General features: G+C 45.8%; 3 protein-coding genes across 5 annotated transcripts in view; all 3 read right to left on the bottom strand.

The window, feature by feature from the left end:
- uhrf2 (ubiquitin like with PHD and ring finger domains 2) overlaps positions 1–10,118 on the bottom strand; it is a 56,635-nt gene extending 46,517 nt beyond the window's left edge. Inside the window, exon 1 of the mRNA XM_027023261.3 lies at positions 9,718–10,118. Within this exon, the coding sequence (XP_026879062.2) occupies positions 9,718–9,870 (153 nt within the window). The 5' untranslated portion in view covers positions 9,871–10,118. The remainder of the gene's footprint in view (positions 1–9,717) is intronic.
- A 1,842-nt stretch (positions 10,119–11,960) lies between these two features.
- oaz1b (ornithine decarboxylase antizyme 1b) lies at positions 11,961–15,209 on the bottom strand. The gene is given in 6 exon segments (XM_035521452.2): positions 11,961–12,857; positions 12,952–13,037; positions 13,232–13,404; positions 13,705–13,791; positions 13,793–13,844; positions 14,973–15,209. Coding segments are annotated over 6 exon segments (657 nt in total). The 5' UTR covers positions 15,101–15,209; the 3' UTR covers positions 11,961–12,726.
- A 3,507-nt stretch (positions 15,210–18,716) lies between these two features.
- The window catches only part of prag1 (PEAK1 related, kinase-activating pseudokinase 1), a 24,679-nt gene continuing 21,314 nt past the window's right edge, over positions 18,717–22,081 (bottom strand). For all 3 annotated transcript variants that reach the window (XM_081704463.1, XM_035521395.2, XM_081704464.1), the window contains exons 5-6: positions 21,601–22,081; positions 18,717–21,442 (exon numbers count right to left, since the gene is read on the bottom strand). The exon at positions 21,601–22,081 is cut by the window's right edge and continues 316 nt beyond it. In XM_081704463.1, coding sequence (XP_081560589.1) covers positions 20,345–21,442; positions 21,601–22,081 — 1,579 coding nt within the window. In that variant the 3' untranslated portion in view covers positions 18,717–20,344. The remainder of the gene's footprint in view (positions 21,443–21,600) is intronic.

Here is a 22,081-nt window from a genome sequence, read left to right as displayed (position 1 = left end):
AACCACAGTTTGTTTAGTTAAACCCTGCTATAGACCAGTTTGTTTATTTAAGTAATAGTGGGACTTTTCACCAACTTCTTATCTCACATAAACCTTTTGGCCACACCCTCTTATTTATATTCCAGCTCACCCATCCCTTTTGGCCACACCCTCTTATTTAAGTTCCACTTAATTTACATTTATGGAATTTAGCTGATGCTTTTATCCAAAGAGACTTACAATTATGACTGACTATAACTTTAGCAATTGAATGGTTAGTTAAGGGCTCAGGGGACCCAACAGTGGCAACTTGGTGGTGGTGGGGCTTGAACTGACAACCTTCCGATTACAAGTTGAGTACCACTGAGCTACCAACTTCACCCAACCCTTTTGGCCACACCCTCTTATTTATGTTCCACTGCACCCAACCCTTTTGGCCACACCCTCTTATTTATGTTCCACTGCACCCAACCCTTTTGGCCACACCCTCTTATTTATGTTCCACTGCACCCAACCCTTTTGGCCACACCCTCTTATTTATGTTCCACTGCACCCAACTCTTTTGGCCACAGTAGTTATGGTTGTGCTGTGTGGCATCACTTTGCCTCATAAACAGGGACCAAGACATATTTTTCACTCTTATTTCCCTTTTTTTGCTTTTCTTCTGAATATCTACATGATTCTTGATATGCCAAACTTTAATTTCATCTTTACTGCTTCCAGATCTTCAGAAGTAACCTGTTTGAATTGTCCAACTGTCCGTAGTGATGGTTCAAAATATAATAAGAAATCATTGAAATGATTTACATTTCCATTTCCCTTATTTTATCTACTATACATGTGTATTGTCAAAAGGAACCCTAAACATAGCGATGTAATCTGTAATCTAAAAAGGCCAAAGTGTTACATGTTTTTAAATAACACAAACTATAAGGCAATTCACTTCACAGCTTTTTAAAGATGTCCTGTGGTTAAATTAAAGTGATTTCATAAAAAACAAAGACATTCCCAGAATCCAAATCCCCATAGTTCAGAGTCCAGGACCCAGAATCCAGATTCCCAAGCACAAAGGCTGATGCCTCTTCAGTGTATCACTGTCCAACAAGTAAACCTGCACCTAGCCTTACACGTACATCCAGCACCTTCACCAAAATCTATGCAAATCGAACAATGCTACCTTGAGCTATATACATTGTTCAAAACCAGGCTGACTTGGGAAACACGTTACAATCTAGACAAGTGAATATATGAACAACTGCCTCTCTAAAGGTTCGGTCAGACCAAATCAAGTTGACTTCATGATATATTACCAAATCCCAAATACCAGAACACATAAGTGCGTGCTGGTATTCCATGGTTACCATGGAGTTTGTTCAGTTATGTTGTCATGAGGTCATACTTTCCTGAGCACCCTGGATAACCATATGCTTCCTCCGAGACATGTGAAACTTTGTCTTCTCCACTCCTGCACTGTCACAGGACAGCTGAATGCACTGGAGGAGAGCACTAACTACTTAATTCTCTATACATGACCCAAGAGATGTCTGTGATTGGCTATAATGACTGTTCAACAGAAAGGGTGGGAAACAAAACCATCCCTCCCACCCAGAGAGCAGGGCCACTCTCGGACTATGAGTTTAGAAACTGCCGATGACAATCTATGACATTGGCAGACAACTCGAAATACAGCAACAGGGTATGGAATAACAGGGAAATGAATAACAGAAAAGGGAATAACAAGTCAGGAATAAAAGGAAAAGGAATAACAGGGTATGGTATAACAGGGAAAGGAATAACAGGGTAGGGTATATAACAGTGGGGTATAACAGGGAAGGAAATAACAGGTAGGGGAATATCAGGGTAGGGTGTAACAGGGAAGGAAATAACAGGTAGGGGAATATCAGGGTAGGGTGTAACAGGGAAGGAAATAACAGGTAGGGGAATATCAGGGTAGGGTGTAACAGGGAAGGAAATAACAGGTAAGGGATTATCAGGGTAGGGTGTAACAGGGAAGGAAATAACAGGTAAGGGAATAGCAGGGTAGGGTGTAACAGGGAAGGAAATAACAGGTAAGGGAATAGCAGGGTAGGGTGTAACAGGGAAGGAAATAACAGGTAGGGGAATATCAGGGTAGGGTGTAACAGGGAAGGAAATAACAGGTAGGGGATTATCAGGGTAGGGTGTAACAGGGAAGGGAATAACAGGGAAGGGAATATCAGGGTAAGGTGTAACAGGGAAGGGAATAACAGGGAAGAGAATAACAGGGTAGTGTATGACGGGGAAGGGAATAACAGGAAAGGGAATAATGGTATGGTATGACAGGGAAGGGAATAACAGGGAAGAGAATATCAGGGTAGTGTATGACAAGGAAGGGAATAACAGGGAAGGGTGTATAAGAGAAGGGAATAACAGGATTTCCTTTTCCTGCAATGGTAGTTTTCAGTGTGTGTGTGTGTGTGTGTGTGTGTGTGTGTGTGTGTGTATTTTATATATATATATATATATATATATGAGGCAAACATGCTAACCACATGATAGCTGATAGGCTGATCTGGTAAGACATGGTAGGGTAAGTGTATAATGGTAGCATACACAGACATACAGACATACAGACGGCCCGCCCAGACATAGCTAGAGACTCGTATCTATGGTATGTTAACCTTGCCACATCGTCAGGCTGCAATCTGACTGGCTATCCACACTCCCATGTATATGCACTGCAGTGCATCGCTCTGTACTTGTCCGACGTGAATCAGAGTTTTGTTGTTCCGGCTAAGCGAACCACTGCATACAGTGAGGTAAAATGAGTCCGTCAGAGCAAAATATATCCATGGGACTGAAAGAGGTCTGGGATATCTTATAATTAAAAGTAATTCAAGAATTTTGATTAAAGCAGATAGCAATAAGTAAGAGACATCACTGCTTGTTTGCCCAGGGACTATTATATTTATATTTCAGGCAGTGCTAATTATTGGTGAAAAACTTTCCGGGTTTCCGAGTCATCCGATTTTGATGGTTGTGTTCCTTTCTGCCAATTATGAAAGATCAAGGAAAGTACCTCACAGACAAAGGCACAGCTGTGGCTTATGTTGAAAAATGAAGAGATTAATGTGGAGATCGCATCTGGGTGATTAAATATCACATTCAGAACTCCCAAAATGCCTGTGGGCACCAAAACGAGGAGAGAAGTGCTACAGACCAACATTTACCATGAACACCTTTCCAGATGTTTTGTTGGCATTACACATACAGCACATCCAACTGAGCAATTGTATACTTCAATATTGCTGAGGTACTGTTTATTTTGTGACTTGTGTTTTTAAAACTTCCTCCTTCTACATGTCATGGCAAAATAGAAGTACTGTGATTGGTTGATTTTTGTGTCAGTTAAATTTCCTTGCCCTGCAGTAGTAGGCGGTTCTTGGCAACATTAAGTGTCAAATGGCAGATGAAACTATGTAACATATAACAGGGTAGCGTATGGTAGACTAATATATGATAGATGATAGCTTAACATATAATAGGGTAGCATATGGCAGGGTAATATATAACTGGGTAGCAGGGTAGCACATGGGTGGGTAATGTATGGCAGGGTAGTGTATGATAGAGTAATGTGTGGTTGAGTAATATATGATAGGGTAGCGCATAACCGGGTAGTGTATGGCAGGGTAACGTATGGTAGGATAATGTATAACAGGGTAACGTATGGCAGTGTAGTATCTGGTAGGGTAATGAATAACAAGGTAGCATATGGCAGGGTCACATATAACAGGGTAGCATATGGCAGCGTAACATTTAACAGTGTAGCATATGACAGGGTACTGTATGACAGAGTAACATATAACAGGGTAACGCGTGGCAGGGTAACGTATAACAGGGTAACGCGTGGCAGGGTAACGTATAACAGGGTAACGCGTGGCAGGGTAACATATAACAGGGTAATGTATGGCAGGGTAACATAACAGGGTAACGCGTGGCAGGGTAACATAACAGGGTAACGCGTGGCAGGGTAACGTATAACAGGGTAATGCGTGGCAGGGTAACATATAACAGGGTAACGCGTGGCAGGGTAACGTATAACAGGGTAACGCGTGGCAGGGTAACGTATAACAGGGTAACGCGTGGCAGGGTAACGTATAACAGGGTAACGTATGGCAGGGTAACATAACAGGGTAACGCGTGGCAGGGTAACGTATAACAGGGTAACGCGTGGCAGGGTAACGTATAACAGGGTAACGCATGGCAGGGTAACGTATAACAGGGTAACGCGTGGCAGGGTAACATAACAGGGTAACGTATGGCAGGGTAACGTATAACAGGGTAACGCGTGGCAGGGTAACGTATAACAGGGTAACGCGTGGCAGGGTAACATAACAGGGTAACGTATGGCAGGGTAACATAACAGGGTAACGCGTGGCAGGGTAACATAACAGGGTAACGCGTGGCAGGGTAACGTATAACAGGGTAACGCGTGGCAGGGTAACATAACAGGGTAACGCGTGGCAGGGTAACGTATAACAGGGTAACGCGTGGCAGGGTAACGTATAACAGGGTAACGCATGGCAGGGTAACGTATAACAGGGTAACGCGTGGCAGGGTAACGTATAACAGGGTAACGCGTGGCAGGGTAACATAACAGGGTAACGTATGGCAGGGTCACATATGGTACTTGGACTGGTGATACACATATACCCACCCACCCCACACACACAGACACAATTAAGCTAATACGCACATCACGCGTGAGAGTAGTCCAGCTGCAGAGGTAAGATGTACCCAAACATCACTAAATATGCTGCTCGGCTTCATATAAAGAATCAATGCCATGCATTTTTGTTGTAATTTTAACTAATTGTAGTTTTATTATAGGATTAAATGTCAGTGGCAAGTAACGCGTAACAGTGAATAGCTAATTATTTAATAAAATTCAATATTAAGAAAGATTCTATGCCCCAAGTAAAAATATGTGGTGCAGAAAACCTTCAAATAATCCCCAAATCAAGAAAATGCCTTCAAAGGGGCTTCTGACACACTAACATTAACTACCCAACTGTCAATGTATATATTTCAAAAATAGCCAATCACTTGCGGGTAGTGGGACCATGAGCCAATGAACAGACAGGACAGAAATGGTTCAGTGGGAGAGCACTGTCATGAAGGTGACCCGTTTATGAGCAAGACGGTAGGTTGTTAACCTTTTACAGAATCAGTTCTTTAGCAAAAAAACCCCAAAAACACACACACAAAAAACGCTGCTATTTGTAAAAATAAATAAACAAATTGATCCATTAACGGGTTCTCTATTGTGTTGCCTTTTCAACTGCTCTGTGAGCAAATTTAAATCAACACTGGACAATTGTCCAATGAGGTTCTAAGCACAGCTACTGATCCTGGAACCAGAAATCAACTGACTGGAAGCATGTGGTGGGAGGGTGGTGTGCAGTGCTTGTTTAGAAATCCAGGGAGCATAGTGAACATTACACACCTTGAACATTACACACTCTAAACAGGCTCTTCATGGAGTGAATATAAAGGAAGGAAATCAATTGAATAAGGGACAGCATGAAACAGATGGAGAAATAGACAGTCCAGAGTTCAGGACTTGGAGTTATGACCAGTACATATAGAAACACTCCCCCTCTGTGGCAATGAAGTTCATAACTCTCACTAACCTTAAGCTGAGCTCAGTCAAACCCACAGCCCATACGTTTACACGCATATTTCATGTCCTTCGTACAATCACAAGCTTCTTACACGTGGCCCAGGCGGTCCCAAGTCTATTACATGTTGTCCATACATATACATGCCTATAACACGTCCTCCATATATTCGCATGCCTGTTACATGTCCTCCATATATTCGCATGCCTGTTACATGTCCTCCGTACGTATAGCCGCTTATTACACGTCCCCCACACAGTCACACGCCTATTACACACCATCCATACATTCACACACTAAATACATGCCCTCCAGAACCTCCCCCTTAGGATCAATAATGTTCTTTCTTTCTTTACCTACTTATTTTCACGTGACTATTGCATGCCACTCATACACTGACAAAAAAAAATACTGTGTTGTTTTATTAACAACACAAGGGCAAAAAAGGAAAACATATCTAAACGATTCTACACCATTCGTGGTTAGGTCACCGTGTGTGACTTTGTAGCAAAGGTCATCTGTGTATTTGACCAGATAAGTGGCGTGCGCTTGCGTGTGACCCCGGCGGTTGGTGGCCCGTGCGAGTCCGAGAGGCGTTTCACTTCCTCCCGGTCACACTGCTCCAGTGAACAGCGTCAACACAGAGCTGCTCACACAGCCCAAGATGACCACTGGGGAGAGAGACCTGAAACCTCTCCCTCCGCCGCGCTGAACAAACCGCCGAGGAACATGCAGTGAGCGCCGACCAGAAAATAACAGACGCCGTGGGCTAATCCAGAAGCACAGCCATGGCAGTTCAGAAATGATCTGCAATATCTTCATATCTTTCGCACTTATTTTTTCATTTAACCATAATTTAAATGCATTGGCATGATTAAGGTGGAACAATATGGAAACTAGTTTAATAAAATATATTTTCTGAAAGAACATGAATTCCTCAATGAATCAGTTACTCCCATTCTCAAAACACAAAAACACATACAAACACACGAATCATGAACGTACATCACTTTACTGAAGACAGTTCTGCTCCTTTATCCATTACAGCGAACTACAGGGTTGAAGCAATTAACTGCCTTTTGGCTGCTTCCTGCCAGCCTGTGTGTGTCTGCATGTTTCTTTCACAGCTGATTGTTCAGATTAAGGGCAGTCATGAAGCTCCTTTGTGTTCTTTCTCAATTCACCGCCATTGTGCTCCTCTCTCTCTCTCTCTCTCTCTCTCTCTATCTCTTGCTCTCTCTCTCTCTCACTCACACACACACACACACACACACAGGCACATATGCACACACACATACCCACAGACACCAACGGACACCCACAGAACACACACATACACACACACACACACACATATATACACACACTCACACACACACAGATACCCACACCACATGCACAAAATACAAAGACACACGGACGTGACACAGTGGCGTGAATGCAAATGTAAATGATGACATTTTACATGCAGTGTGTACAGGCTGCAGATATGTCTCACACACACACACACACACACACAAAACAGTAGTCCCAGCCTTCACACCCCAGCCAACATCTGCATTTTAGCACTGGGGGTACGAGGAGGCCCTGCGTTCCCCTTTTACCTTCAACGCCTCACGTTCTTTTGAAACCGAACAACAAACGCATCGATCTGTGACACAGTGGAACACAGAGTTTCTCTAAAGTGTTTTTTAACAGCAAAAATAACCGAAGAAATGAATTCAAACTTAATCTCAATCCTAGTCAAACTAGTCAGGTTGATGAAATTTTTTTTTTTAATTCACGAATGCAGAATTGCAAAAATTCTGCTAAATACAAACAAGTTTGTATTTATTTTAGCTAAATACAAACAAGTGAAATGTGCCAGAACTCTGTAATAATCCAAACAGACCACCCTGTAAACCAGACTGACATGTGGTAGGACCACACTGCTTCAGGGGACATCTACAGAGATAATGTTTCCTTATCAGTATCAATACTGCCTTGTTGATACTGCAGAAGGGTGCAATATGCAAACATCACTAACTAAAATTACATTTCTTTCCTGAGCACTCTGATCATCTCGACCAACCTCTGACATTCAGTATGAGTGTTCTGTGGGTGTTTTAACCAGTCAAAAAGTGAACAAGTGGTACGTGGATGTTTTGACCAATCAGATGCTCAAATTTCTGCACCATGCACTCTGCTCATCTTGACCAAACTCTGACACCCAAGATGAGCGGTTTATGCGTGTTTTGACCAATTAGAAAGTGCAAAGGGGTGTCCTGTGGGTGTTTTAAGCAGACGGGCGCTCTGTGGGTAGTATAATAACACAACACGCCATTCAAATCATCCAAGAACTACAAATGATTTGGGGCAAAATATAGAAGGCCAGCCATTTACCAGATCAAAGATGCACTGGTCTACCGTAATATACTTATTAGACAGCAATTACAATACACTACAATAGACTCATGATGTGGCTCAGAGGTTAGTTAAACAATACAAAGATTTAGTGCACTTCTTCCACTGTGTTGTACAACAGCATACATTCACCAAGACCAGCATCACAACACAAGCCTAACTCCTCTTGATTCCTATAGATTAAAAAGTCTGAATGTTAATTCAAACGGGAGCAGCTTTGCCACATCTGTTAGTGTTACCGAGGTGTTACAGCTGTGTTACAGGTCTGTGTCTTAGGCTTTGGTGTGACGTGTTTTGACCACATAATGAGTAAATACCCTGCAACAGGCACAGACATGAAACCCAGTCATACTCTCTACAGGTTTGTGTGCACATGCAGTGGTATGATGGTAGTGTGTGTGTGCATGATGTAGAGATCTGATATGATGTCAACACGGGTTTGTTTTTGCATTTTGCAATGGAACTAGGGAAACGTGGCTTTCAAATTCATAATTTCACTTTTCGACAGAGATGGCATTTTAACACAAAAATGGTTATTTCAGTACATTTAATGTACTGGAAAATAAAATACATTATTTACTGCAAACTCCGGGTTTAAAGTAAACTACTGAACAGTGCTCACACATCATAATAATACAATGAACAACTGATACCAGATCTACAGATCCTTTTACAATTTGCATGACTGTGTCACCGTGGGCTTTCACAGTTGTAAGAGACGCTAACGCAAAATATACCAATCCAGTGATTACAAATAATACTATTACACTCCCCGGTCATTTTTTTATACATCATCCCAACACTTAATCCAAGCAAGCCCTAACGCTAACGACTTGTAGCACCGCGGTTTGGAGCGAGAACGGCGACGCGAACATCTCCGCGACGCACGGCGCCTCAGCCACGCTGTTATGATATGTCTGTTTAACGCATGTGCACAAAAGACTCGCCTCTGCCTTTTTAAAGTCCGCCGTGTGACGTTGGCGCGCGCGCGCTGTAAACACGGCGCCTTCGGCTTTGGCTGGCGGAGCACGTGCAACCGAACGCGTCCTCCTGGCGTAAACAAATACGCGATATGATCGCACGAGGCGAACCAAAATAACAACACGACGTCACGACCAGTGCACGGGCTGCATTAATGGGGGCTATTGCCGGGCGAACAGCTGCGCGGGGCTTCTAGCGGACGCAGAAAGGGCTTCATTCGTATACACGGCGCGCAGCTTACGTTAAGGACACCTTACGCGCTTAGAAAATGCACTTATTGACAGCGGCGGTGATAAGCGAGCCGCTGTCACGCGTGCCATGTCTATAACGAGCACCGTTTCTTTGAACGGCGAACCGCGTTTCGCTCGAGCCACCCGTTTCACAAAAACACAGACGACAGAAACGAACGGGGAAGCACGACGCTAACGTGCTTCGCAAAAAAAAAACCAAAAAAAAAACCATGTCTAGCAAACACGCGAGACAAGTGCGCGGGAGTTAGCATGCACACGCACTGTTTTGGGACCGTGGCTGCTCGGTTCTTGCGCAAGAACCGCTGGCGAATTCCCATCAAAACAGGAAGCCCCAAAGCCGACTGGCACATTAGCAGCCTAGCTGCATAATCCCAGAGCACAAAACAGAGGCAAAACGCGCAGCGTCAAACCAACAAGGCTTCTCAAGGACAGGATGCGTTTACCTGCTTCCCCCTATAAAACAAGCGCTGCTGTTCCGGGTTCACATTGAATATCTCCTGTATTTTCAGCCTTAGAGACTCGATTTTAGTCAGCCTGGAAAGATCCTCAATGGTCCGGGTCTCCTTCCCGTCAATGGTGCGGATCTGGATCCACATCGTTCCGCTGGTCGATAGGCTACTCGGAAAAAAAAAAAAAAAAAAAAAAAAGAAAAAAAAAAAAAAACCGGCACCGAAAATTCTGTTTACGACGGTTTCGGGGGCGGTGGGGGGGGAAGGGGCTCGTCCAGAAAGTGCTCAGGCTTCCATGCACACTTCTCTGCGGCGGAGAAAGCGCTTTCTTGCAGGAGGCGTTTCACATGGGGTCACGGCGCCAAGCAAGTCTCGCGAAATAAAAAAAAAAAAAAACGGCAGCAGAAATTTGCCTTTAAAGACACAGAGCGCATTTCCCCCCCCCCCCCCCCCCCCGCATGTCTGACACATCCAGAGACGAGGGTCTGGCGAACCGACACGATCTTGGCGCACATCATTCAAAGGCCCGATTCTCGCATGTCCGTTCGGTAGCTTTGTTTTGTTGGCGGCGTATTGCTCCTTTGGTTGTTTGCTAAGTGAATGAAAGAGAAAGCGAGGAGTGTTAGGTAAATATTTACGGTCAGGTCGCGTATTTTAGAATTACTCTGTTATCTACCCGTTATAAGACATAAACCATGTAAAAATAAGACGACCGGTTTTGGTATCTTAGACTGTCGTGTCTCGAATAATAACACAAGGAAAGGTTAGCACTTATTCTGGACAAACATGCTTAATTGTAAAGTGCCGTAGCCTTCTTAATTAAAAGTAGAAATAAGGTGCAGGAATTAAAAAAATAAATAAATAAAAAAGAAACAGCACATTTCAGACTTTAGCTAAATCACATAAAAATGTATGGAATCCACCCTGACAAACTTATCAATTTATCAAAGATAAAGTAGTATATACTATCTTTTCTAGTTCTGAACCTCTGACTACAGGTATCAGAGCATTGGCGAAAATACTTAAAACTGGCCAAAGATTTTATAAAGTCGAGTGACACCTAGTGGTTGGCCTGTGAGTAAAAGGTTTTATATGTCAGCGGAGGCAACTTAATGGCAAACAAATAAAATATGTTTTCTTAGATAGCGACCAAATGAAATTTAGTGAGCAGCAAAATGTGGTTTGTCACATAATTAAAGGCTTTTAAATACGATTCAACCTGTCTGCACAAAACAAATTAAAGAAAGGCATGCTTTTTAAAATTATACGTTGCTTGAAAATCACAAATTTATAGATGTGCTGTATACAGGGAAATGTCTTGCCTGATCGACCGCGTCTGGGGAAAGTGGAAAACCATGTTCATTTTATTTTTCGCACAAATACTCCTTAAAATGCCCGAGCTATGAATTACAATATTTGCCCTTAGGTGATCCGAAAAGGACGCTACAGGCGACCAAAACATCACTGCGTGTCACGTTGCCTCTGCCAGTAAACTTGCTTTGGTGGCAGCAGGCGACTATCATTTGCACCTTAAACACGGTTAAAGTGCCCGAAGCTAAATGGTTTAACCCTGTATATAACATGATTTATTAATTCATTCATGTCTTTAATCCTTTATTTGACGTTATTTATTCATTCATTGTTGCCTTTAACTCTTTATTTGATCATTCATTTAAGTACGGCACTGTTTTAAAAATATCGTTTTAGCACCGGTGTCGGAAAAACCCAAACGATACCCAGCCCTCATACCAGCTTTGCAGACGCCGTGGAAAAAACCGCACCACTGTAAAATACAACTTCCAGTGGTCACTGAAGCAGGCGTCCACACATTTTCCTATTACAGGAAGAACCACAACTCGACCCAACAATTCTACAAAAACAATTGCTTTTGCGATTCAGTCTACGCTACCGTGTTTTTGTGCATTTACTTTGTTCTGTTCAGGTTGAAAGAGCAATGAGAAGATTAACCCCCGCAATTGAGTAACGCGACGCTTTTTATTTATCAAATCTACCAGGATACCTTTCCTTTAAACTAAAGCAACATGAACATTACAAAGCCAACACTATCGAAGCAGAAGCACTCTACTGAACACCCACTACATTCTCTGCATTTTGTACGGTGTATATAGATGCATCTTTTAGCATATGGCAGTACTATTAACAAATTATTTGAACACCTACAAGTAAATAAAATAAGTGAACCGTTTTAGATTTCACACCAAATAACACTGACTCACTTAACTTTTTTAACCATTTTATTATTCCAGAAGCACAAACATATTCCACTAAGTGTACATAAAAATTTGCAAACCACCAGGAAACAAAAGCAGAGCTGGAATGCTATCTTTATGAAAACCAAACTGTAGCAAAAAAGGTTCCAAACAAGGTTAACAAAGTGACACACAAATCAAGAACAGTTGAAGGTGCCCTGGACCCAGCCCTGGCCCCGAAGCTTTGTGCCAATGTTTGTCTTGTGGCTGACGATGTTCAGATGGCCTCGCTGGCACTACTACCCCCATGATCCCGTGGGGTGGGGCTGGGTTCCTCTAGGGTCCTGTCAAACGTGCATCGGCGACTCAACATTACTGAGTAACATTAAAAAACGGTTCCACTTTAAACGCACAAGCCAATCAAAAAGAACTGACGTACCCAAAAATGTAAACTGACTGGCCCTTATTTTGTACATTCAAGCCTTTATTCCCCATCTACTTTTCAAAAACAAAGTTAAGTGATAAAATAAAAACACACTGGCTGATATTTTGTTGCTGTGAGAATATATGCTCATAGTTCCCTGCCAAAGGGATTTGTCCTGCATAACAAACATGAACAAAAATGAAAAATAAGACTGAAATTCTTCCAAGTTGGGGAAGAATAGACTACATCAAAAATGGTGGACAGAGGAGCTGAGAGATTATAGGGAAGTGGGAAAAGGGGGCAGAATAGATGGGAAAGATTAAATGTGGGATGGAGAATTCTGTAAGGGAGGAAGCTTGGGGTCTGGACTTAATCCTCATCTGAAGAATCCCTGTCGAAGTTGTAGGCCATGAAGAAAACGTCAGGTCGAGGAGGAACTTGGGAATGGCCCGGACTCACAATCTCAAAGCCCAGAAAGCTGAACGTACGCACCATCTTAGCTACATGGGGGGGGGGGAGAAGGAAGGGGTTAAAGAGGACAACAAAACCTCTTAAAGAAAAACTCTCAATAAACTGTGTCTCAGGTGAACATACCACGATCCTCTCTGCTTTTGTAGAAGCAGACAAACACGCTGGCAACTTTCAGGTGTTCTTCAGCAAATTCCAGCAGGGAAGCAAAACTGGAGAGAGACAAGAATTGAGTGAACAAGATTCCTGTTGAAGTACAATCAGTAATGCCAGAAATGCGGCAGTAATGAGTCACTCAGGTCATGGCACTACTTTAGAGCATTGTCTCAAGTTTCACTATGTCCTCAATCTCTCAGTGTCCACTGGCACCGCCCACACCGTCTATGACCTATAGTTGACCCCTCACCTCTCCTTGCTGCCTTCCGGGAGCGGCTCGTGAGGGATCTCGATGTACAGGCCATCCCCGCGAAGCACCGCCTCCCAGCACACAACCCGCGACGCCGTGGGCCTGCTCTGAAAGTGCAGCATCCCCGGGCAACCAGCCCCTGCAGGCTGCTCAGTCACAGTTAACTTCTTGTCCTACACACACACACACACACACACACACACACTTACTACTTTCATAGTTCACGCATAATACACAAAGTACATACCATTTGGAACGCAACCTTTCACAACGTCTTTTGTAATCCTAATGTTTACATTCTATTGCTAAAAGCGCTCCATACTGTAGACAAACACACATGGGCATGTGCATGCAAATGATGACATTCTTGTTTAGAATATATCTGTGTAAAGCTGTCAAGGTGCGAGTGTGTACTAACCATGCAGAGCAGACAAACAGTGGGAGTTTGTGTCTATGCACATGTGTGTACTAACCACATAAAGCGGTCGAGCTGTGGGAGGGTGATCCCGTGTGCCATTCCCTCGCCCACCTGGGATCTTCAGGGGTGGGAGAGGGACATCAGGAGCACCACAGAGGCACAGGACCAGGGGTACTACTACAGCGCAGAGACAGACTACACACACACACACACACACACACACACACACACACACACACACACACACACACACACACTTAATCTTCCATTCATCAACATTTAAGGTTGTTGCAGCAACAGCACCTCCAACACTACAAATATATACATCTCATATCTCTGCAGATGTTAGATTATGATAATGTATTGCGAGTTCCCACTGACAGTTCAAGGCCAGACACGCCAAACTATCGTATTTATAGCGCAAGCCGTCTGAGAATGTAGATATCTCGCGAAATAAAAGTACATTTATTTAAAAAGGTTTAAAGTATAATTTAATATTTGGAACACTAAAATCCAAATCAGATGCATAAAGAAATCTAAATAAATTCAAATGAACACCAGTACATAAAACAAAAGAGGCAGTTTAGGTGCCAAAGATCCACATTTAAAATTTCACAGCCAATGATGTCACCTGACGTCAGCACAAGGAACTTGAACTATTGTGACGCAACTCGAAAGAACAGGGCCTCGTGAGAGATAAAAACGCCAAACTCTACAATCCAGACAAACGTTATAACTAACATTTTACAAAAACTGTCCCGAACAGAAGTAGATAGCATAGCTAGCTATCTATAAATTCAAAGACAAGTAGGCTAAGCGAGCACTTTAATTCGGCCTTTAGAGTAGCTTCTAGCTAAAGAGCTATGACCTCGTAATTTTGTCATAAAATAAATAATAAAATTCCATGAGTTAAGCTGACTTGTTCAGTCATGACCGTTCATAGATAAAGACTGGCCAAATTAAATAATGCCCTTGTTGTAATGCACACGAAGTACCTTTAAATAGTTCAATTTATCTAGCTATAACTGTAAATAACGACAGACAGCTAGCCAACTAGCCAGCTACCTAAACACAAGGGATATTAGCTAGCCAGCTAGCGTTACTATCCTATTCGCTATCATTAGGTAGATAAAAATGAGTTGTCTCTGGCTTTAAGTCACAAGCATTGCCAAATAGCGTACTAAATACCTGACAATTAAATGATAAAACACACCAGAAACATTTCCTGTGTAACTAGTTTATAGCCAGAGCTCGAGAAAATATAGCTAGCTCGCCTAGCTAACTGCTCACCCTTCCCCCACCAGTGGCTTTTTGCTTACTTACTTGCCAATCGAGTCACAAATATTACTACTACTTAAAGCATCCATCGTAGTTTGACACTGGGATTTTCCTTCTTTTTCGCGAGCAAAACAATGACTGTTCAGTATCCGCTGGAGGTTGGATTTTACCATCCGGCCTCGGAAGGGTTGACGGCGGCCTGACTTCTCTCGACTGTGTTCGGCCGAAGAGTGAAGGCTGGGGGCTTCGGCGTCGCTCTTTAAAGCCGCTGGCGGCTGCTGGCTACCGAGAGAAAAACAAGTGGAGGTAAAAGAGGATGCGTGTGGGGGGGGGTGTCGGCGGGAGGGAGGGAGGGGGGTGGTATTGTAGCGAATGGAAAATTACCGAGACCTGCAGAACACTTCGAGGAAGCGAAGCCGCTTTGAAACAGCTCCGCATCATCAGTTGCAAGGACAGAATAAAAATGAAGTGACTGGTGTTTCGCTGCCGGCAGTTCAAGTAGTCTTGTTTTGAAAAAGCGAAACGCAAACGGTCACTTGGAGACTCTTAGCATACGCATACGTATAATTAACACATTACATGCATGTGTTTGTTTGTTCACACGAATCTTTGATCGACACTGCATTGCTAGGGATATTTTACGCGTGGTTGTACATATTTGATGCATTTACGTGCCCTAATAGATCTCGACTGCAATGTCTTTTTTCTTTCTAGTCAAACATTAAGCTTAGTGGTAAAAATGAAAGACTCAGTGGTAACCACATTAAAAATGTCATTAAGTGGAGAAGCGTTTCTCGGTCGTAAAATAACAAAAAAGGGTAAGTCCGAGAGACGTGTTTCTCACTTGAAGCACGTACGTATGTTTAAAGTTCACGGTCGTGAGCGACGTGACCGCGCAGCGCTAGTCATGTAACGCTAGGGGCCTGGGCGCAGCTGATCTGAGAGCAGTTTGGAGGTGAACGTGGTCATCAGTCAGAAACCGCTAGCAGCACCGCTGCTGATATTACTTGTTGCTTAGCTTTTATTGTCTTTTTTTTCTTTTTGCTCCATCCATCTATGAATCCATCCGTCCGTCCGTCCGTCCATCCGAAACAATAGTTTTGTGAGGACATTTTTTCAGACAAAAAGCCATATTCATAATGGTTACAGTTAGCTGTTTGTATATGGTTAGGACAGTAATGCTTAACTTCAGATGAACCTAGACTGAATGACACATCAGATGTGCTGTCTCCATACATGTTCTCATCAGTGTGCACTCACTGTCACATGCTCATCTTTAGTAAGTGCTACCGCTGCTGAAAGTTCATGCCCCCCCAAACAAACAAACACACACACCACAGAGTCGTGTTGAATAAATGCTACTGCTACTGAGATCTTATGCTGTTCCCGTCCCCTCATACAAATCCCTTCTGTAAAAAATCCCATAAAGTGACCAGCAGATGTCAGTATTGCCCAGCGTCAGTGTTAACCAGCGTCAGTGTTAACCAGAGACAGAGTCCAGAGTCAATATTTACCAGAGCTATAAATGATTTATTGTAATTCTACATGGAATAAGATGTCAAATATTAACTGTATGGGCGCAGCTCATATAGATCATAATTATATTATTATGAAAAATATATTATTTCGCCAGTGTTTTATGTAATTTTAATGTAATTGCAGTTACTCAATGTAGAAACACAACACACCACCAGTCTCCACAAAACTCATAAACACAACATGTCAGCACATCACAACTGCAGTGATGATCACTAACGTCTCGTTGTCTTGTAATATCCTGAACTGCACTACTATGTTTCTTCTTCCCAGGCATCTGGCTTCATTGTTGTTTTGTACTACACCAATGCCCATCTTATAACTTTTCCTTTTTTGCTGTCAGTATTTAGCGATATCTTAGTTCAGCGGTTTTTGGACTCTTACCTATTACTGGGTAGGATGCGTTCTCCGAGCAGATGCCCAAGCGCTTTTGTTAGCCGCCCTGGATAAGAGCGTCTGCTAAATGCCGTGAAGGTGAACACATTCTTTTAATATCGCATTGTGTGTATTGACACAGCAGTAAAACGGGGCGTGAAGAGTGAGCTCCCGAGGTTCTCTCTCCCGATCCGGGAGGGCTAGTCATGTTCAGCCTGTCTGCTCACTCTTGCCCACACGGAGTCGAAAAGGTGAAACTTAAGATTCCGATCGACGTGGGCACGCGTAATGCTCGCCTGCCAGCGTGCAGATGCGTGAAACGATGACTTAGGCCCGTGCGATGTTTATCAAAGCGCTGAGAACAAGGAGATTTTCCCTTTCACACGGTAATGTATACAGTTACGGAGGGGGTGGGTCTCGGACCAGTCTCACTTTCACATGACACCTGACAAGAGGATCTCTGAGGATATCTGGAGTCACGCTGGAAAAGTCGACAACAAGGGCAGTCTTTTCTCTTTCTGCCCAAATTAATCCTTTACAGGTACATTCACCAGCGTAAACTAATGTGGGTTTCCTCACACATAAAACCTGTTTGGAATAAAACTTATTGTGACCACGTGAAGTACATTTTATACAGAAAAAAACTTTTCTACAGTGCACATCTACTGCCTTTACGTCTTGTTGTGATACGCGTCAGTGACGTGCGATACACAACAATAGCATTGATTTGCGTCCGAGCAGAGATGTTTCCCATGGTAATGAACACAGCTCTTATTCTGAATGTCCATATTCTGTCCAAAAGTGAGAAGTAAAACCCTGTACATGAAACTGACTTCCCCCTGCGATTCAGTGTGCCAGCAGTCTGACCTCCTGCGTGATGCAGAGAGGGAAAGACCAAGCATCTGTGCTGGCTGTCAGAGCTTCACTAAAGCTTCACTTCTGCTTTTGCAGAACATTTCCTTCTGTGTTTAAGTGTACTCAAAAGTTCAGCAAACCTAGTGGCAGCTTCCTTCCCTAGAGATAAGGATCCTTCAGTTTCTTGCTTCCTGACATATTTTCTAACTCGTCACCTGAAACTTCAGATACATTAACCCTTTAGTCGGGTTTCGGTAATTAGTGGCTTTAATGGGCTCTGTTGTCTCTTGCCTGCGGTGCCTTTTGTGAAGCGTTTCAGTCCAGTGAGACCCGGGCAGCCCAGTCGGGGGGGTGGCGCTCGACCGGGACGACGGGCTGGGGCGTTTGTCCGGGGGTGGGGGCGGGGCGGCTCGGGAGAGCCCTGCGTTCCCATGGAGCCGCATTCCGTTGGCTGTCGCTCCATAGCAACATGTCAAAGGGGCGGGGCTGGGCTTTTCATACAAAGTGCAGAGCAATGGAGGGATCAGGGGCGTGACGGGTGTGTTTGTGTATATGTGTGTAGGTGTGTGTTTGTGCCTGCTTGTGTATGGTTGGATGGGTTGTATGAATTTGGCTGTCTGAGTTTGGGTTGTGTAGGGTTTGGTTGTATGTATACCCAGGTCTGGTTTGGGAGGGTGGAGGTTGATGGTGTGGTGTGCAGGGAGAGGTGAGGACAGTGTAGAGAGTAGAGGGTGGAGGTGGGGTTGTGTGGAGGGTGGAGCACAGGGTGGAGGTGAGTGAGGTGCAGAAGATGGGGTCACAGTGTGGTGGGACGTGTGAGAATGATGATTTTGGCTGTGTGAGATCAGCAGCTGCTTGTGTTCTGCTGGAGAACCCGAACCTTCTAGAACCTTCTAGCATGTGTATGGATGACGGACAGTAAGAGAACCAGGAGCCTGAACCCCACCAAACATGTGCACACATGCACGCACCTCTTCCCCAAGCTACATATTTTTTTAACAAAAAAAAAAAAACCATTCAGAATGAGAGAAAAGGTATTTACAGTTTATTGGTCAATGTAGGTAAAGTCACAGTATACAGCAGGTAGATAACAGACATGAATGCTCAGGGCGTTTGTGTAATGTTACAACACCGATATCCTCTGATTAAAAACTACAGTGTGAATGTTTGTGTAGGGTTACAACACCGATATCCTCTGATTAAAACTACAGTGCGAACGTTTGCATGGCAGTCAGAGCATGTCGGGGAGCGCTCACAGGCTGTGGTTGTACAGCATGTACATAGCCTGCAATCCGACCACAGCGCCTCTGACAACCAAAAACAAACAAACAAACAAAGGCATTCCAGTGACAAACAAACAAATGCATTCCAGTGTTGTGATAAATACCGCTGATGTCACTGCAGTCCTGCTTTACCTTGACCTAGCTATGACCTGTTTGACCTGCCAGGCCTGCCATTATTACAAATTCTGTACAAATTCGTCTCTTTATTTTAAACCATAGCGATTTCTCCTGGTGAAATTCCAGTTGTCTCCTTTTGGAGATGATGTTTCATATTTTACATTTACAGTGAGGTTTCACATTGCCAGTGAGAAAAAGAAGAGACAGAGGGAAAAAAGGCTCAACGATCAGTGCTCGGTCATTAATGTTAAAAAGCGACAGTAACCACATTTTTCAGGCGTGGGCCTGACTCAGGGAGGGGGTTAGAGGGGGCTAGTGATGCAGCGTCATTAAGTCTAGTGACCGGTTTACAGCAGGCCATTTCAAATCAACTTAAAAAGCAGTGAGCTCAGTGAACGCCACATGTTAATGAGGAGGAGACGTTCTTCATCTGGACTGTGCCGTTTTTACGAGGGGACACGCTCGCGCTTCGGTTTGGGGACACCCCCCCCAACGTGTTCACACACGTGCACCCACCCACACACCCATACACAGACAGACATGCAGAGCACCGTGGCGGGGATTTGCTGACACAGCATGTGGGCATGCTGTTTACAGCACACACACACACACACACACACACACACACACACACACACACACACACACACACACACACACACACACACACACACACACACACACACACACAGCAGGCAGTTTATAAACAGCAAGACTCTGGCTTTTTACTGGCCCTTCACAGGAGCTTCTGTGTGCTGTTTCCCAAGGCTCCTGGACATTTACCACCCTGCAGGGTTTAGCTCTTTCCTGGCTCCCTGCAATCTACCGTCCAGCAGAGTTTAGCTCCGTCTGTTCCTGGAGAGTTACCGTGCAGCAGAGTTTAGCTCCGCCCCCACTCCTGGACATCTTCTGCCCTGCAGGGCTGGAGCGGTGTCAAGTATAGGCTGGCTGCAGTCAGTTCCCAGAGCTCAGCGTGTGGGCGCAGTCCTGCTTGGACTGGAAGCCCCTCACAAAGGGGAGGGGTCAGGGGAGGAGTCAGGGGAGGAGTCAGACGGAGATGTTCAATGCGGGGGTCGTGTGACTTTTTTAACAAACGTTCGTTGTGCATTTGCTGGCAGCCAAGGTCACACTTTTGTTGTTCTTTTCAAGAGGTATTTAAAAAAGTCTTTACATAGAAGAGAGAGCATCGAGAACACATCAGCTGCAAATAACTAACACACACACACACACACACACACACACACACAGTGCTCAATGTGATGCCCTAATGCCATACAGTAGCTCCGCAGTGTGCTGCAATGCCAGTGGGTGAGCTGTGGACAGGTACTGGCAGCACAGCCAGTCCTCCAGCTCCGCGTGTCTCTCAGGCTCCAGCGAGCGCTCGGCGAACTTCATCATCAGCAGGGCTCGCTTCACGTCCAGCCAGTTCAGCAGGCCATCCTGCCTGGGCTGCGGCCCGCCCCCGGCCCCGCCCCCGAGCTGCTGCTCCATGAGCTCCCTGCGCGGGCCCCACAGCAGGCTCTGCAGGCCCCGCTTGGCCTCCTGGATGTGGATCCGCTTGATGGGGTCCGGCTGGAGCAGCAGGCGGGCGAGGCGCTGCAGCCCGGCGGAGTAGATGGAGAGGGTGGGGAGGGGTGGCAGCTCGTCCGGGCGGTAGTCCTGCTCCCGCAGCTCGGGGCTCACCTCGAACGGGTTGGGCTGGTGCAGGACCTCGTAGATCAGGATGCCCGTCTGGAACTCGTCGAACTTGCGGTACTGCGCAGCCGAGACGATCTCGGGCGCCAGGCGGGCGTGGTCCCGCCGCAGGCGGGCGGAGTCGCCGCCGGGGGCGGAGTCGTCGGCGCTCCGCTGCTTGGCTTTGGAGAAGTTGCTGATGAGCAGGCGGGGCAGGCGCCGCTGCTGCGGGTCGGTGGCCGCGGCCGGGCGCCTGTGGGGCACCAGCAGCAGGTTCTCCAGGCAGAGGTCGCGGTGGGTCACGCCGTGCGCCTTCAGGTGCTCCAGGCCGTTGCACAGCTGCAGCAGCAGGAAACACACACGCCTCTCGTACACCTCCGGTTGGGCGCGGTGGAACGACGCCCACTCCTTCACGAAGTCCGCCGCCGTCTGGCACGGCACCTCCCGCGCGATCACCACCACCCGCTCCTGCTCGGGCGGGGCGGAGGGCGAGGGTTCGGCGGGCGGGCCGGCAGGCGGGGCCGGGGCTTCCTCGCCGGGGAGCATGCTCTGGGGCACGCAGGCGATGAAGTGGCCGCAGTCTTGCTGCAGGTTGAAGTGGAGGGGCACGCTCTGCTGGACGGACAGCCCGTACAGGTGAGCCTGCTTGCTGTCGGCAGACTGGCCCTTACAGATCTGCCGCAGACACAGAAAACACACGGGTCAGTACCGGGTTAGCCACAGGAACCTCAGCTGTTTGCAGCTACATTTCCTATAGTGCAGTGACAAGCAACTACAGTACAGCGTTACGAGTTCTATAACCACATGGCTTCTCTCCAACCTGCCCTGCTCACCTTCACGGCGTAAGCGTTTCCTGCGTCTGAGGCGCAGGACGCGGCGTAGTACGCTGCGTCTCCGGCCAGGCAGCAGGCCGTGTTGCGCGTCAGCTTGAAGAGGGACCAGTTGCTCTCGCTGAAGCGCTGCTGTTCCTCGTGGCTGCGTGTGAAGTGGCTCTCGCACTTCAGGGCCAGGCGCCGCAGCGACTCTGCGTACAGGCCGCCCAGCTTGGAGTAGATGCACTCGCGGCTGTCCATGTTGCTCAGGAGGGCGTGGAGCTGGAGGGCAGAGCCCAGGCCCGCGGCCCCGCCCACTGCCGCGCCCCCAGTGGCGGAGGAGGGCGCCAGCGTGCTGAGTTGCGGAGAGGAGCAGGAGGTCAGGCTCCCCCGGCTGTGACCCCCGAGCCTGCCGTGGCCTTTGGCCTGGGGCTCGTCGAGGGTGCGGGAGCACAGGGGGTGTCGACCTCCGTCCAGGGAGTCGCTGGAGGCGGAGAAAGTG

This window comes from Electrophorus electricus, chromosome 21, assembly GCF_041902795.1.
Source record: "Electrophorus electricus isolate QZ-2024a chromosome 21, ASM4190279v1, whole genome shotgun sequence".
In the NCBI taxonomy this organism is placed as follows: Eukaryota; Metazoa; Chordata; class Actinopteri; order Gymnotiformes; family Gymnotidae; genus Electrophorus; species Electrophorus electricus.
The sequence above is the reverse complement of the archived record's forward strand: the minus strand, read 5'-3'. Positions and strand labels throughout refer to the sequence as shown.